Source organism: Sorex fumeus, unplaced genomic scaffold, assembly GCF_029834395.1.
Source record: "Sorex fumeus unplaced genomic scaffold, SorFum_2.1 ptg000101l, whole genome shotgun sequence".
Taxonomy (NCBI): Eukaryota; Metazoa; Chordata; class Mammalia; order Eulipotyphla; family Soricidae; genus Sorex; species Sorex fumeus.
In genome coordinates, this window is record NW_026606158.1 from 1,897,944 (window position 1) to 1,914,927 (window position 16,984).

The window sequence follows — 16,984 nt, forward strand, 5'->3', positions numbered from 1 at the left end:
TCCTTTAGAAGTGGGCGTGCCTTCCCTAGAAGTGGGCGTGGCTTCCCTGGAAGCGGGCGTGGCCTAGAAATCTAGTGTGACATCCAAGTTCCCATACCTACACACCAACATGATGAAACAACGCAGATCCCCACCACGTGGGGAGGACGATGAAAAGAGTCCAGAAGCCTCAGTAGGTGCTACTCACCTAAGGCACCTCTCTGAGAAAGAATTCAGATATGAAGTCAGGAAGATGTTCAATGAACTCAATGAAAGAGTCAGACAGATATCCAGTGAGTTGAAAGAGGACATGAGAGAAACAATGGATCTCACAATCGAGAAAATACAGGAAGAACTGAGAGCAGAAATTGGAAAGCTAGGCACAGAAATGTCACGAAGGAAAGATTCCGTAGATGAAACAGAGCATCAGCCAGCTCCATCCCTGGGAGCCCAAAGTTTAGCATGAAAATGACGGCGAAGGCACCAAAGGCTCAGTACTGGGGTCCAGCAGGGAGGAGCTGTCTCCTGCTTTCTCTGACCCGTTCCTCTCATCCTCCCTCTGTGGTTCTCTGAGGTGTGCTGTGGCAGGATTCGGGGCCGAGCCTTCCCCTGGGAAGAGACTGCCACCTTACCCAGGGTGTGACTGTGTGTGTGTATGTGTGGTATGTGTGTGTTGGTGTGTGTGTTGGGGTGTGTGATGTGTGTATGTGGAGTGTGTATATGTGTGTGTGGTGTATGTGTGTCTATGTGTGATGTGTGTGCTGTGTATGTGTGTGTGGTGTGTGTGGTATGTGTATATTGCATGTGTGTATGTGTGTGTCCCTGTGCATGTGTGCGGTATGTGTATGTATGTGCGTGTGTGTGTGTGTATATGTGGTGTGTGTGTGTCTATGTGTGGTGTGTGTGTGCTGTGTATGTGTGCGGTATGTGTGTGTGGTATGTGTATGTATGTGCATGTGTGTGCATGTGTGTGGTGTGTGTGTCCCCGTGCATGTGTGTGTGTGCGTGTGTGTGTGCGGTATGTGTATGTATATGCGTGTGTGGTGTGTGTCCCTGTGCATGTGTGTGTGCATGTGTGTGTGGTATGTGTATGTATGTGCGTGTGTGTGTATGTGTGTATGGTGTGTGTGTCCCTGTGCATGTGTGTGTGTGTGTGTGTGTGTGTGTGTGTTGGTTGATGGGGGGTATAGCGGAGTTGGAGGATATCGTGACTAGAGTCGCCATTCACTTTCAATTCCTCAGTCATGAGCATCTTCCTTGTCAAAGGTTTGATCTGGGGGGTTGGAGAAGGTGTGGGGGTGAAGTCCTTCCACGTGGCTGACCATGATCCATCCTGGACACCAGGTGGGTTCCCAGCCGGGAGTCCTGAGCGTGACCAGAGCTGGCCCTGCAGAACCCGCCCCTCCCCCCCCCAAGCTGAGTACTGCTTGGATGTTCCAGGGATCTCCCGGCACTGCAGGGTCAAAGCAGCACTGTGCCCTTGGGTCCTGCCATCGAAGCACTGGTCCACTGGTCCATCTGAGAATCCCTAGAAGTGCCTCCCAGGAATCCTGAGCACCTGTTGGGAGCCCCCATCCCCTGCCTGCCCTCAGTAAAAAGTCAGGCCTGAGCTGAACAGACAGTACAGAGACAGGTCATTTGCTTTGTATGGGGCAGACCCTGTTTTTTTTTGGGGGGGGGCTTTTTGGATCACACCTAGCAATGCACAGGGGTTACTCCTGGCTCTGCACTCAGGAATCACTCCTGGTGGTAACCTAGGGGACCATATGGGATGCTGGCAATTGAACCCGGGTCAGTCGTGTGCAAGGCAAATGCCCTACCCGCTGTGCTATCGCTCCAGCCCCCTGACCCTGTTTTAATTCCCCACAGCACACATGGTCCCGTGAGCCGTGCCAGGAGTGATCTTTGAGCACAGAGCCCGGGGTAGTGAATGGGCATTGCCAAAGCCTCCAAACCACCTAACCAACCACCCACCCACCCACCAAAGTGCATTTGCAAGGGGAGGTGGGGGCCGCGGGAGGGACTCCTATACTGAGCACCTTCCGGATTCTGGAAGTAGCCACCACCCCACTGCAGCCCCCTACCAGATCTTGCCAAACTATGAACTTCTGGAGCAGCCGAAACCAGAAGGAGAGAGAGGTCAAAGCAGCGTCTGCCCTCAAGATCATCCCGCAAATAAGTGGATTCAAGGGGGTCTGAAATACACTTTCTTCTTTTGTAAAGCTTATTCTCCCCCGCCCCTGCCACTTCCCCAGTTCCTGGGAAATTAGGAGACGCGGGGAAGAGGGGGAGAAATGTCAGCGTCTAAAATAAAATGTCTCTGAGGCCAGTGATGAGAATAGAGCAAGTTCTACAGATGTCTTTCAAAAAAAAATTCATAGTTTTAAAGGTTTCGCAGTCTTTTTCTTTTTTTTATTTTTTAACATCTGATTTTCCAGATTCCCCCGCCCCAAGGGCTTCATGTATCAGCTCCCAGGAGGTACCTGGGATATTCCTTATTTTATTTTTGCTTTTTGGGTCACACCTGGGGATGCTCAGGGGTTCCTCCTGGCTCTGCACTCAGGAGTTACTCTTGGCGGTGCTCGGGGGACCATATGGGATGTTGGGAATCGAACCCGGGTCTGCCGCAATCAAGGCAAATGCCCTACCCACTATGCTATTGCTCCAGCCCCTGATATTCTTTCTTGAGCGCTGGTCGCTATTACCCCAGGTGCAGTGGCAGCGCTGGAGAAGGAAGACAGCAGAGAGGACCGGGCCAGCCAGCTCGGGCCTGTCCCAGGAAGTTGGGCCACGGGGCCTCTGAGTCCAGAGAAGTCAGGTAAGCTCTCTGAGGTCACAGAGCCCCAGGATGAGCCCCGGGTTTCCCAGCTACTATGTCCCAAGCGGTGCTGAGGCAGATACCGGGGGCCACTCTGAGGGATTCTCCGCCAACGAGGGCTGGGGATACTGCAGTTCTGCTTTGACTAGCTTAGGAGCCTCTAGGGAGACACCGGAGTGGTGATGGGGTCAGGAAACACTCAGGCCACCCTATTGATGCTAGGAGTGGGGGTCTCCTATACTCAGCAATGCTTGGGGGGCCCATGGGGTGTTGGGGATCGAACCAGGCTCAGATGCATGCAAGGCAAGACCTCAGCGCCCCTCCTTCCCTGCCCCCACTCCATCCTCTCACAACTACTTTTTTTTTTTTTCTTTTTGGGTCACACTCGGCAATGCACAGGAGCTACTCCTGGTTCATGCACTCAGGAATTACTCCTGGCAGTACTCGGGGGACCATACGGGAGGCTGGGAATTAAACACAGGTCGGCCGCGTGCAAGGCAAATGCCCTACCTGCTGTGCTATTGCTCCAGCCTCCTCTCACAGCTACTTAAGAGGCAATATTTCAGCGAGTTTCAGGCAGGGCTGGGATTCTAGAGACCAAGTTCTCCCTGGTCCTTTTAATTTTTTTCTCCAATTTTTAAGCCACACGGGGCAATGCTCAAAGATTACTTCTCACTCTATAAGCAGGAATCATTCTTGGCAGAACCCAGGATTCCAGGGATCAAGCCTGGGTTGACCGCTTGCAAGGCAAGTGCCCGTAAGCCGCAATATCCTTCAGGTCCCTAAAATAAACCAATTTTAAATTTTAGCTTTTCAAGTGATGCTTAGGGGTTACTCCTGACTCTGTACTGGGGGAATCACTCCTGGCGGTGCTGGGGGGAGGGTGGGGAAACCATATGGGATGCTGGGAACTGAACCCAGATCAGCCACAACCACAAGCAAGGTAAATGTCCTCCCCGCTGTACTATCACTCTGGCCACAGAAGGTTTTGATTTTTCAATCCTTGGAAAACTGTACTTTGAGGCCATTCACATTGGCCCTGATGCGTCCGTTCTCTCTCTCTCTCTCTCTCTCTCTCTCTCTCTCTCTCTCTCTCTCTCCCTTCCCACTTTCTTTCTGTCATAAGAGCTCTGTGAGACTGTGACAGGGGTCTCTCCAAAGAGACTCTAAGCTCTACCTTCCCCTCTTCGAGGTGGCTTAGGGCTCAGTGCAAAGAACTTCAGATTTCAAAGGGGTCTGTTCCGAGTTCCAATCCCAGTTCTAAGATGTAAGGGCAAGCTACATGGCTGTCTCCCTTAAGCGTCAGTCACCCCCTGTCTTTAAAACAGGACCATGAACGGGGTTCATACTATGTGAATAAGGGCTTGTAGGACTGACCAATCAGACACTGCATGCGTATGTAAATGAGGGGCTGTGGAAGGACCAACCAAGTTGTGTACATAAATGAGGGATGATCAGTTACGTAGATATGCAAATGAGAGGTTGTGGAATGACCAACCAGATTGAGTACGTAAATGAGGGATCATCAGTTGTGTCCATATGTAAATGAGGGGTTGTGGAAGGACCAATCAGGCTTGTGTACATAAATGAGGGATGATCAGTTATTTCAATATGTTAATGAGGAGTTGTGGAAGGACGAACCAGATTGTGTACATAAATGAGGGAGGATCAATTATGCAAATAAGTAAATGAGAGGTTGTAGAATGACCGACCAGATTGTGTACATAAATGAGGGATAATCAGTTATGTCCATATGCAAATGAGGGGTTGTGGGAGGTCCAACCAGGCTGTGTACATAGATGAGGGATGATCAGTTATGTCCATATGTAAATGAGGGGTCGTGGAAGGACCAACCAGGTTGTGTACATAAATGAGGTGTGTGAGCAGGACGGTGCCCATTTGCTGATCAAAAGTCGCATGGAGGGGTGGGCACAGAGCCAGTGCTTTCAAACTGGGTTGTGTGGTGAACAGCCAGGTGTGCTTGAGAACTCGGTTTTAACTCTGCTGGCGCGGTATCTGCGTTTTACCTCTGCACTGAGAGAACGACCCTTTTAAGTGTATCCAGAAAGTCAGCACGTTGTAAAATAAAACTTAAAAAAAAAAAATGCCAGGCCCCAGCAGCCCCGGGTTAGCCCGAGAATCCCTTGCACTGTAGGGCCTAAGTAATGTCACATCTTATGATCAAGCACTGAATTCGGGGCTCTGTTGGCTGAAAGAGTTGCCTGCAGTGAGTTCAGGAGAGTTGGAGGCCCCTGGGTACCCATTTCTGTGCCCCTCCAGGTCACACAGTGGAGGCGGTGAAGGAGGTGTGAGACGCTGGCACTTTACAGGATGGCCATTTACTTGCTCAGTCCCTTAGGTGTGAAAACACCAGCTTGAGGCTTCAGTGTGCTTCAGTGGGGAGCACCTCCAAAAGCTATGAGCTGCAGGTGAGCATCTATGATTCATGGCTTTGCAACCTCTCTCCCCAACGGCTCACTCAAACCACGTTCTGATATCCAAATGTTTGTGCAGGAAATCTGGGACACAATGGGGGGTTGTGGGTGATTCACCGCCAGCGGTGACCCCTGCCTGTTGATGCACACAGACCTCCCCCTCCCCACATGCGGCCTCTGCCTGGTCAGGGAATCCTAGCCAGGAGGCGGGAGAGAGAACACAGACCCCGGGACCAGAAGGGCTGGGGTTCTGCTCTGTCATGTGATTACTCTCAGAGCATGAGATAAATCAAGGAGGGACCCGTTTTTTTTTTTTTGTTGTTTGTTTGTTTGTTTTGCTCTGCAAATGTGCGGTGCTCTGCTCTGTGCCAAGAACAGAAGATGAACTTAAGAAGTGGTGGTTCCACTTGTGGAATCAACCACAAGTGTGTGCACAGGATGGAGAATAGGTAAGACAAAGAAGGGACTGGTATGACAATAATAGCTGAAAATGATGACGTTGGACAAGAACTGAGTGTTGAAAGTAGGTAAAGGGATATTCCTGATAATCTTTTAGTATCTGTCCTGCAAACCACCATGCCTAGGAGTGAGGAAGGGAGGGAGAGAAGGATGGAGGAAGGGGGGGGGAGAGAGAGAGAGAGAGAGAGAGAGAGAGAGAGAGAGAGAGAGAGAGGAGAAAAGCACCTGTTATAGATACAAGCTGGGGGGTAGGGGTGGGGTGATGGGAAGGAACCTGGGGACACTGGTGCTCGGAAATGCACACTGGTGGAGAGATGGGCGTTGGGACACTGTATGACTGAAACCCCATCATGAACAGCTTTGTAAGGGTCTATCTCACAGTGATTCAATAAAATAAATGATTTTAAAAATAATTAAAATTAAAAACGAAATGGTAGTCCCACTCAGAGTAGTATAAGGGCGTGGGCGGAGGGCCAGGGACAGCTTGGTGAAGTGAGAACTGTGGCACCAGTTGTGGGCACCAACACCATGAATGGCATCACTCTGGGCCTGGCGTGATAGTACACCGGCTAGGGCACTTGCCTTGCTCATGCCCCAGCCAGGTTCGATCCCTGATACCACATAGGGGGTTCTGCTGTCCCCCAAGCACAGAGCCAGGAGTGAGTCCTGAGCACTGCCAAGTGTGCCCCCCCCAAATTCGAAATAACAATGAAGCAAAACAAAGAGCATCAATCGTTTGTAAATATGAGATAAACACACACACACACACACACACATATATATATATGTATATATATATATATATATATATATATATATATATAGCAGTGGTGGAGGGTTGTGGGCACCTTGGAGGTGATTCAGATGCCAATGCTGTTATAAACATGTTTCATTAAAATGAATCTTTTTTTCAAAAAAAAAAAAAAAGAATACTTCCTTCCTTGGCTTTACAAATCCTCGTGTATCTGAGGACACAAACGATCCAAAGAACTGTCCTTGACAGGCCCAAATAACTGTCCAGTAAAATATCTCCAAAAAATATGGGGTGGGAGGTGTTTAGGGCACAGTCAGAGATGCTTAGAAGATACTCCTGGACCAGTGCTCAAGGTCCAGCGGATAGCCAGAAGTATTTTTTTAAATTGAGTAACAGTAGGTAACAGTCACAACGTTTTCATGTTTGAGTTTCAGTTATACAATGATTGAACACCTATTCCTCCACCAGTTCACATTCTACACCACCAAGGTCCTCAATATTTCACATACACACACACGCACACACACACACACACACACACACATCCCACCCATCCCCCTGACTCCAAGACAGACAATTTTCCCCTTTCTCTCTCTCTCTCTCTCTCTCTCTCTCTCTCTCTCTCTCTCCTTTTGGATATTATGGTTTGCAGTACAAGATACCGAGAGGCCATCACGTTTGGTCCTTTATCTACTTTCAGCACACATCTCCCATCCCGAGCAGTCCTCCAAACATCATTGACTTCATGATCCCTTTTCCATCCCAGCTGCTTTAGATATAGGGTTCAGAGAAGAAAAGATTCTGAGGACTATCCCGACCACTTCTTCTTTCCAGCTAATTGGGGTGGACTTTCGAATCTTAATGGTTTGTGATTTCTCCCCCAGCTCACCCCCTAGGACCCAGGAGCTGCTGATGTCACCCCATGTGCCCGTCCCCAATGTGGGATACAATATAAGCCCCCGGGGCAGTGGGCATTTTTTCCTTGCACGCAGCTGACCAGGATTCTATTCCCGGCATTCCACATGGTTCCTAAGCACTGCTAGGAGGGATTCCTCAGGGCAAAGCCAGGAATACACCCTGAGCATCGCCGGGTCTGGCCCCCAAACCAAAAAGAATAAAAGTAAAGTTTATCCACATTGTTGTATGAGCAAACGGTGGTCTTGGTTTCTTCTGGTACCTCTGGTTGGAACGTACACATGTTCCCTTGACTCGGAGAAATAAACCAGATACACACAAATGCACACACATATCAATGTACATGTATATACACATATGTGTATAGCATATACCTGTATATAGCATATCTAAGAGCTGGATCGATAGCACAGTGGGTAGGACGTCCAACCCGAGTTAGATTCCTCCGCCACTCTCGGAGAGCCCTGCAAGCTACCGAGAGTATCTCGCCCACACGGTAAAGCCTGGCAAGCTACCCGTGACGTATTCCATATACCAAACACAGTAACAACTGTCACAATGGAGACGTAACTGGGCCTGCTTGAGCAAATCGATGAACAACGGGAGGACAGTGACAGTGACAGCATATCTAAAATTTATATATATATATAAAATTTTGAAACAGGTGTTTGGATCCTGGACCATGCATCTCTTGAGATGGAAGCTGGACTTCTGAGACGTCTCAGCTCTTGGAGGCATCTCAGTTGGTATAATTCTATTTTTGGGTCAAGAGCAGGAATCCACCAGCTGGGGGAATTTTCCATGTTAACGGGTCGAAACTCCCCACTCAAAAGCTTCTTAACATAATGTCCACATAATGAATTTAGGTAAGGGAGGGGGGTTTCGCCCCATCCTTCCTGGAGTCTAAGTGTTCTGAAAACAGGAAGCACTGTGCATGGCCTTAGGTAACTAGCTGTTCTAAAGCAGAAAAATTAGCCAGGCCAAATTGTATCCACGTCAGTCACTCATAATGTTTACCTAGAAAGACGTCTGCTTCAATTATCTTGATTAGAAGGGAGCTCTCCCTCCTGGGTCAGAATGTTCTAGATTGATGGGTCTGTCCTACAGAGACTGTCTTCCTGTTCCATGGTCTGGCTTCTAATGGCTCCAATTTAGGGAGAAAAAGAAATCACACACACACACACACACACACACACACACACACACACTACCAAAGAAACTTGGACTAAGCAAGCCATATGGAGAACAGAAGAACTTACTTATTTTCTTTATGCGTCTGTATTTTCCCAGAAAAATTAGGTGGGTTCTGGAATACCTCCCATGTTTTTTTGTACTTCTTTGCTGATGAGTGTGTACAAACTCAGTCTGCCAGATTTGTGAGCTACCTTGAAGGCCGGTGCTATATTTTTCAACAGTTTCAGCTAACAAGGGTATCTAATGGATTCCTCTGCGCGGTGGGGGCGTAACCCGCGCTAGAAATAAACCCAGGAGAGAACACAGAAACACAGGGCAGCCTGTTAACTGCAGCTCATTTTATGCAAAGTTCCCTGCTCCTGTCCTGACCTTGGCCCATATCCTCTGCTTTGCCCCAGAGCTGCTTAGACTCTCAGAGCCGTCCAAATCCAAATCTGGGGCCAGCTAAGGGCACGGCTGGGGCCATGGGAAGCTTCCCTGGCACGGTTGATCTGGGCTATTTAAACCGGATGACATCAGTATTCCTGGCCACAGAACCCCAATTAGCATGGGGATAAGATAAGCGTGATTTCCCGGAGGCGGAAGTTAACAGTTAGCAGTGCCCTGTTCCGCTGCTTCTGCTCAGTTCTCTCTGCCTCCACCCCTCCCGTGGAGCTCTGAATGCAGATTTGCAGGTTGAGTTTCTCAGGAAACCGACTGATACGGAGGTGATGCCTGTGTTTATGAATTGCTCCTCACAGATATTTAAAAAAAAAGGGGGAAGGGAAGAAAGCAGAACTTGGGGTGGGGAAGATAACTGAGAGATCAAACATGCTACAGTGCATCTTGCAAGATTCCACATCCATCAGCCCTTGCACTGCCCATTCTGGAAGTGGGCGTGCCCTATGTGATATGGGCGTGTCCACTGTGATGTGGGCGTGGCCAATCTGTTATGAGGGAGGCCACTGTGATATGGGCGTGGCCGATCTGATATGGGTGTGCCCACTGTGATATGGGCGTGGCCAATCTGATATGAGGGAGGCCACTGTGATATGGGCGTGGCCGATCTGAAATGGGCGTGGCCGCTGTGCTACAGGCGTGGCCAATCTGATATGGGCGTGGCCACTGTGATGTGGGCGTGGCCAATCTGATGTGGGTGTGGCCAATCTGATGTGGGTGTGGCCAATCTGATGTGGGCGTGGCCACAGGACTAGGCCCTCCCTGGAGGTCACCCAAGGTGCCAGTAGTTAGGATAGTCAGTGCTTTTACTCCCAAAGGGGCTAGCGGGAGTCTGTAGCACCTAACCACCATGCTGGTAAGACTGCCCACTGGGCACTGCCTTTGTGATCTCGTACCAATCACCTTCAGGAAAGGCCACAACCCCTCAGTCCTTTCACCACGCATGCCCGTTTATCCAAAACCCACGCCTGACCCTCAGTGGGACCGTGACAAATAATCGTTCAAGAAATGAGTCACTGAACTGTCGATGCGCAGCACAACAGAAAGATAATGAAAACCTCTTCTCCACCCAGAGAGTCCAAGGAAACCAGTGACAAACCAGCAGATCCCCTGGGATGTGCCTCTCCCAGGTTCAATCCCTGGCTCTGCAGTGGGTCCCCCGAGCACTGCCAGGAATAACCCCTGAGCACAAAGCCAAGAGTATCCTCTGAGCACTGCTGGGTGTGAAGCTCTTCTCCGCTTCTTCCCTCTCCCCCACTGCACATACATCAGAATGACAGATGAGACGGGAGCTGAGCACAGAACCAGCTCACACATGCATTGGGTCCCGACTCTGAGCAAACCCTGCATCCTGCCCAGCACCAGTGTCCATATTCATGAAATAAAAATGCAGGTCTCAGCCTTCTCCGGAGAACAGAGAACTCTGGAACGCACTGAGTTTCAACCCATTCTGCTAAATGTCTCTCTTAATTTAATTTTATTTTTTAACTCTCCATTCTTCTCTCTCTCCCTATCCCTTCCCAGATTGCTGATTTCACAGTGACTAGCAGTTGTCCAGGCCAGATGCAAGCACTCTGGACTAAGGTACTGGGCATCAAACCGGGGACAGCAAGGCCAGCACCTTATCCCTTGTACTGTCTCCCACCCTGCAAAATCTTTCAAAACCTGCAGTACTGGCACACATGCCCATCAGGGGTCACACTCCCAGCTAGGGTGCTCACACTCCCTTTTAAATGTGGGGTTCGCTGGAGGTTGCACACTCAAGTTATGTAGCTCACATACCCCTGGCTGTGTTTTGGCTGTTGAACATAAAATCGCGGTGCTGGGGGTCCCACATACCAGGGCCCTTTGGGACTGTGCTTGTTGCATGTGGGCAGAACCAGGATCAAACCTGAGTCCTTGTACTTACAGCACTTTGAGGCACCTACTCTTCCCTGAGCCCCTAAATGTAGTCCTTTTTTTTTTGGCATTTTGGGTCACACCTGGTGATGGGCAGGGGTTACTCCTGGCTCTGCACTCAGGAATTACTCCTGGCGGTGCTCAGGGGGACCATATGGGATGCTGGGAATCAAACCTAGGTTGGCCTTGTGCAAGGCAAACGCCCTCCCCACAGTACTATAGCTCCAGCCCCTAAATGTAGTCTTGAATCACTGTCATTCAGGCTGGTCTGGACATTTCGATCCAAAAAGGGAGAGTGTCAGGGTCTTGCTGTGACCCTTTCCCCTTGGAACATGAAAACTTTTCTAGTGAGCTCAGAGGGAAGCAGAAGAAAGCAACAGAGATTGGGCTGGGTGAGGAATTTGTTCTTCTGCCCAGGAAAGGAAACAGGAGCCCGGTGGACTATCCCGGGATGGATGAAGACGTGGCCATAAAAGAAATGAGGAAGGGGCTGGAGCGATAGCACAGTGGGTAGGGCGTTTGCCTTGCACGCAGCCAAGATGGCCGATACAGGTTTGATTCCCAGCATCCCATATGGTCCCCCGAGCACCGCCAGGAGTGATTCCTGAGTGCATGAGCCAGGAGTAACCCCTGAGCATCGCCGGGTGTGACCCAAAAAGCAAAAAAAAAAAAAAAAAAAAAAAAAAAGAAATGAGGAAGTGTGCTCACCCTTTTGTAGGATAAAAAAAAAACTAGGGGGAAGAGGCAGGAGGGAGTTTAGACTCAGAAGTTTGCGAGTGGCTGGAAAAAGAAAAAGAAAGTGAGTGTCTGACTGCCAAATTTCTCTCTTATGACATCTGTCTAACTTAGAGATGGATTTTTATAAAATAATGGCATTTTAGGGAAGACATTTGGGAGAGGGGTTTTGAAATAACAACCCGAGATTCACGCTGACCTGTCTTTTTCTCAGCAATCCATGCCAGACTTAAATACACTCCCGCCTCGTCAATCCCTGCTAGGTACTTTCACCTCCGGGGAGGCAGTGACAAGACATACAATAAAAGCTAAGAAGAAACTAACCCCCTTAGAAGGAAAGCCCAACTTATATACCTCCGTGAAATGAAACAGCCGTCACAGTCACGAAAACAAAAGCCCCGAGAACATTTCAAACACTCTATAATCAATACCCATCTCCACTCGCTCGCTCTTAAGTTTCCGCAACCATCAAAGTTATTTGATAAGCCGAGAAAACCGATAAAAACGTTGTTTCTATCCTGTGACACTTGCCTCACAAGAAACTCCACCTTTGATATTGATCACTTATCAAGCATCCAAAATTGTTGTGTTTTTTTAAATTTCCATCATAACAGGATAACTAGAAGGCATACGCTTTTGTGATGAGTTAGGGATGTACAATTCCCATCATAACAGGATAACTAGAAGGTATACCCTTTGTGATGAGGGGTGTATTTCAACGACTAAGTTGAAATTTCTGTGACTGGCCCTTAATTAGAAGCAGGGACAAAAATTAGGCGGAGCTGCAGCCAAGAAGAATGGATCAATGGCCAAAAGCATGTTCCTGGAACAGTTAAGGAATTCTAATAATTTTGTTAATTAGTAATCAATTCATTAATCGTTAATCCCCCCCCCCCCTTTCCCCCTCCATCAACAGTAACCTGAATGCTTTCTGGCAGGATGCAAATAAATTTCAGTTTTACTGGAACCTGTTTCAAATGGCCAGAGAGTTGGTACCAACTCAACTGGTAATTTCGTACCCATTTCACGACTGGGACCTCCAGGATGATCTCATATGGAAAATGAAGGCACGTCACTATTGTTTGCAATTTGTACACTTTGAAAGCTTCCAGAAAATAAATAAAGCAGGTTACAAGTACCTTTGAACTTGTGGAACACAGCCCAGAGCTCAGCGATGTCTGTAGCGAAGGTGATATCTGTGTCCAGCACGATGACCCGCTCCAGGTTGGCCGGGAGAGTCTTGGTCAGGACGAGCTTCATCAGTCCATAAATCCCAGAATAATGTTTGTTGGGAATCCAGGAAACTTCAGACTACACAGGGAAACAAAGAAAAGGGCAGGGTGGAAGTTACCACGCTAAAGGTTTTTTTTTTTGCATGATCACTGCAAATAATGCCATGAAACATTAGGGAAAAAAAGTATGTAATAAGGGTTGGTTGTTGTCAAACAAACAAGTGTATACTATTTTTTTCCTTAAAGATATGTTTATGAAATTTATAGTTTTCCATGTTAAGTTTTTGGGGAACAAAACTGCTCAATCTAAAAATGTCTATGAAGCAGCTAAAGCAGACAAACATTGCAGACAAACATTTTGTTGTTTTGGGGTCACTCCCAGCAATGCTCAGGAGTTTCTCCTGGGTCTATGCTCAGGAATCACGTCTGGCGTTGCTTGGGGGACCATGTGGGATGCTGGAGATCGAACTCGGGTTGGCCACGTGCAAGGCAAGTGTGTGCCTTATACCCTGTACTATCTCTCCTGTCCCAGTGCTCAGATTTTTAAAATAAATTTTTGTTATAAAGAAATTACACACTCACTGGAGTAAACAAACAATATATGAATGTTCACACACGTGCACAGAATAGTTCCTAATTGTTTCTAGGCAGGTATATATATCTAAGTCATATTCTGTTTCGAGTCATTAAGATTACTACTTGGTGGTTTTATTAAAATGTGTGGTTCTTTCTCTCTCCTGTCTCTCTCCCTCTCTCTCCCTCCTCTCTCTCTCTCTCTCTCTCCCCCCACCCTCAGTCTCTTTCATATATATATATATACACACATACATATATATACATATATGTATTGTAAGGGCAAAACTGACTCCATGACAGGAGGCAGAAATCAGCAAAATCAACTTCAGACCTCAGATTCAGTTCCTGGAACTGAAATGGTCTCGGTTTCCCAGCAATGAAAGAATGTGTAACTAGCCAACCTGAATCCACCTGGAAAAGTTTCTGGGTCCAGCAAATGGGCTCAATCAATCACTATGCCCCCAGTCAAAATGCCCCAGAAATTGTCTTTTGTTAACCCTAAAAGAATGAGCAGCTTATGCAACCATGAACTTTTAGTGGAAACTATTGTTTAACTATTGCCTGGCCACTGCTAACCTAGACACTTGCCAAAACACCTTTGTTTGGTAACTAGGTAAGGTTTCTTCTGAAATAATAAGGCATGTACTGCTTATGTAATCAAACCCTAGACAAAATGCTTGCTGCCTGAAGTCGGGGTCGCTATCACTCTGTGGGTGAGATTGTTTTATACTGGAATAAAACTCCTGCTTTTGCATGATTGTGTTTGTGTCTCTGTGTGTCTCGCTGCTTGGGAACCCATAGTCCTGGGCTTAACTACATACACACACACACACACACACACACACACACACGCACACACAGAGCCTATGTGGTGCTCAGGAGGTCCAGGGGAACAGTATTGTGGTTCAATGTTGGGGTCGGAGGACGTGATGCTGCTTGAGCCCCCGGTGACAGAAGTGACCAATATTGCCCTGTGGTATACCCAGCAGTGTTCAGGGACTTCTAGGGTTGTACCTGAGAAAGCTAGAGGGTCCGTGTGGTACTGGGGATTGAAGCTGGCTTGGCCAGGTGCATGTAAAGGATATAAATGCTATATCATCTATCTCTCTGGCCTCTCATATATATATATATATATATATATATATATTTAACGATTTCTGTTTAGTAGCCACTATATATATAGTTGAATAACACAGAAACACAACCAACCACGTTTATGCAGAGAAAAGAGAAACGGCAGCATAGCAACAAGTTATTAATAGGGATTAGTTCTTCGATGATGGGCATCTTCTTCCATAGAAAGAATCAGAGATGTAGACAGATATATGCACGTAGATTCACAGATCCACAGATGCATACATAATGCAGAGACACAGACCGTGGAGAGATCTCTCAGAATTGTTCTACCTTAGGTTTCACTTTGGTCTATTTGCAAAGGCCATTTTATTTATTTTATTTTTTAAATTTTTTTCTCTTCAAGATTGTGATTTTATTTAATTTGCACATCTATCCAGAAGTGTAACGGTTAGATTATATAATCAATCTATTTTAAATATTTTCAAGGTTTCCCCATATTCTCCTAAAACAGTAAACACATTTACAGTCCCACCAATGGTGCATAAAGACTTCTTCACATTCTTTTTTAAAATTTTTTTATTCTAATGAATCACAGTGAGATACAGTTATAGACTTACAAACTTGCATGATTATGTTTCACTCAGCGGGTAGGGCGTTCGCCTTACAAGCGGCCAACATGGCCGACCCGAGTTCGATTCCTCCGCCCCTCTCGGAGAGCCCGGCAAGCTACCGAGAGTATTCGATATGCCAGACACAGTAACAACAAAGTCTCCAATGGAGACGTTACTGGTCCCGCTCGAGCAAATCGACGATCAACGGGAGGGCCTTTACCTTTACCTTTACCTAATGTTCGAGTACCCATCCCTCCACCAGCGCCCATTCTCCATCACCAATGTTCCCAGTATCCCTCCCACCATCCCCACCCCCTGCCTCTGTAGCAGGCACATTCCCTCTTACTCTCTCTCTCTCCTTTTGGATGTCATGTTTTGCAATACAGGTACTAAGTGGCCGTCATGTTTGGTCCATAGTCTACTTTCAGCATGCATCTCCCATCCCGAGTGAGTACAACCATCATTGACTTAGTGGTCCCTTCTCTATCCCAGCTGGCAAAGGCCATTTTAACCTCATCCTTTTTTCTCTGTCTCCCTATGGTCCTTCACACAACTGAGCACAGCTTTAAGCAGAAAACAGAAAGGGATGGAATGAACCCTTGAACCGCGCAGTCACCCCTCAAGACTAGAAATTACTGGCTCAGTCTACAACCCCTGTCACTGTGAATTTGGGCGGCACGTTGGAGGGAAAAAGAGACAAACATTAAAACTGGGACCAGAGCCCCATACAGGGGGCTGATCTCTCTAAACTTCCGTTTCTCTGCCTGTGAAATGGAGATGCCAGGTGATGCTGAAGGAAGAGTGAAAGGAGATCAAAACATTCTCATGGTTGGCGACCCAAAGACCCTCAGTCAATTTATGTCCCTACACTTTTTCTCAAACCACTCCAATTTCAAGTACCCAGGACTCATGCATCCAGGCTTCTGGGGAGCAAATATTCAAGAGTCAATCTCTGAGATATGAAGTAGTAAGCCTGGGCTGCTGAAGAGTGCATGCCTGCAGTCAAGACACCACACCGCAACTCTGGACAAGCCTGATCAGCCTTTCTAAGCTTCCATCATCTATAAAAGGGAGTTAGTTCTAGTGCTTACTCTTTCTTCACTACACAGGATGTGGGTGGAAAGAGACAGTGACACCAAACTCGATAGCACTGTAGCACTGTCCTCCAGTTGTTCATCAGTTTGCTCGAGCAGGCACCAGTAATGTCTCCATTGAGAGACTTCTTGTTACTGTGTTTGGCATATGGAATATGCCATGGGGAGCTTGCCAGGCTCTGCCGTGTGGGCGGGATACTCTCGGTAGCTTGCTGGGCTCTCTGAGAGGGGCAGAAGAATCGAACCCAGGTGGGCCATGTGCAAGGCAAATGCCCTACCCGTTGTGCTATCACTCCAGTCCCCAAACTAGGTAATGGAGCAAAAAAGTAATGATGAAAGAGCTATTTATCAAGGCGAAGGCAGAGTTTAGTTGTTGCAAAAACAAACTGACAAACAAAAAAATCCTGCAGCCTGGAGGGAACATAAAAGAGGGGAACCTGGTTACCAGCCAAGGCAGAAGTGTTAGGGTGGAACACAGAAGGAACGGGGCATACAAGCCTGTAGGATGGAACAGGAAGACAGTCCAACCTCTTTTAACTCCTGATCACTGCACACAGAGAAGAAGTAGCTTGTACATCAGACTCATAAGCAAAGTGAGGTGTCTTCTTCAGAGACAAAAAGTTAAGTAAAAAAGTCTGACAGTCAGACTGGGCCATTACCTTAAACAAAATGATGGCAAGATCAAAGCCCAGTGCTTTACACACGAGAGATGCAAAGCACCTATCTGTGCAATAGGTAGGAAGATGGAAGATGGCCTGTTGGATGATC

At 47.6% G+C, this 16,984-nt stretch overlaps 1 protein-coding gene across 1 annotated transcript in view; it reads right to left on the reverse strand.

The window, feature by feature from the left end:
* LARGE1 (LARGE xylosyl- and glucuronyltransferase 1) overlaps positions 1 to 16,984 on the reverse strand; it is a 383,597-nt gene that overhangs the window by 206,839 nt on the left and 159,774 nt on the right. Inside the window, exon 5 of the mRNA XM_056134685.1 lies at positions 12,766 to 12,937. Within this exon, the coding sequence (XP_055990660.1) occupies positions 12,766 to 12,937 (172 nt within the window). The remainder of the gene's footprint in view (positions 1 to 12,765; positions 12,938 to 16,984) is intronic.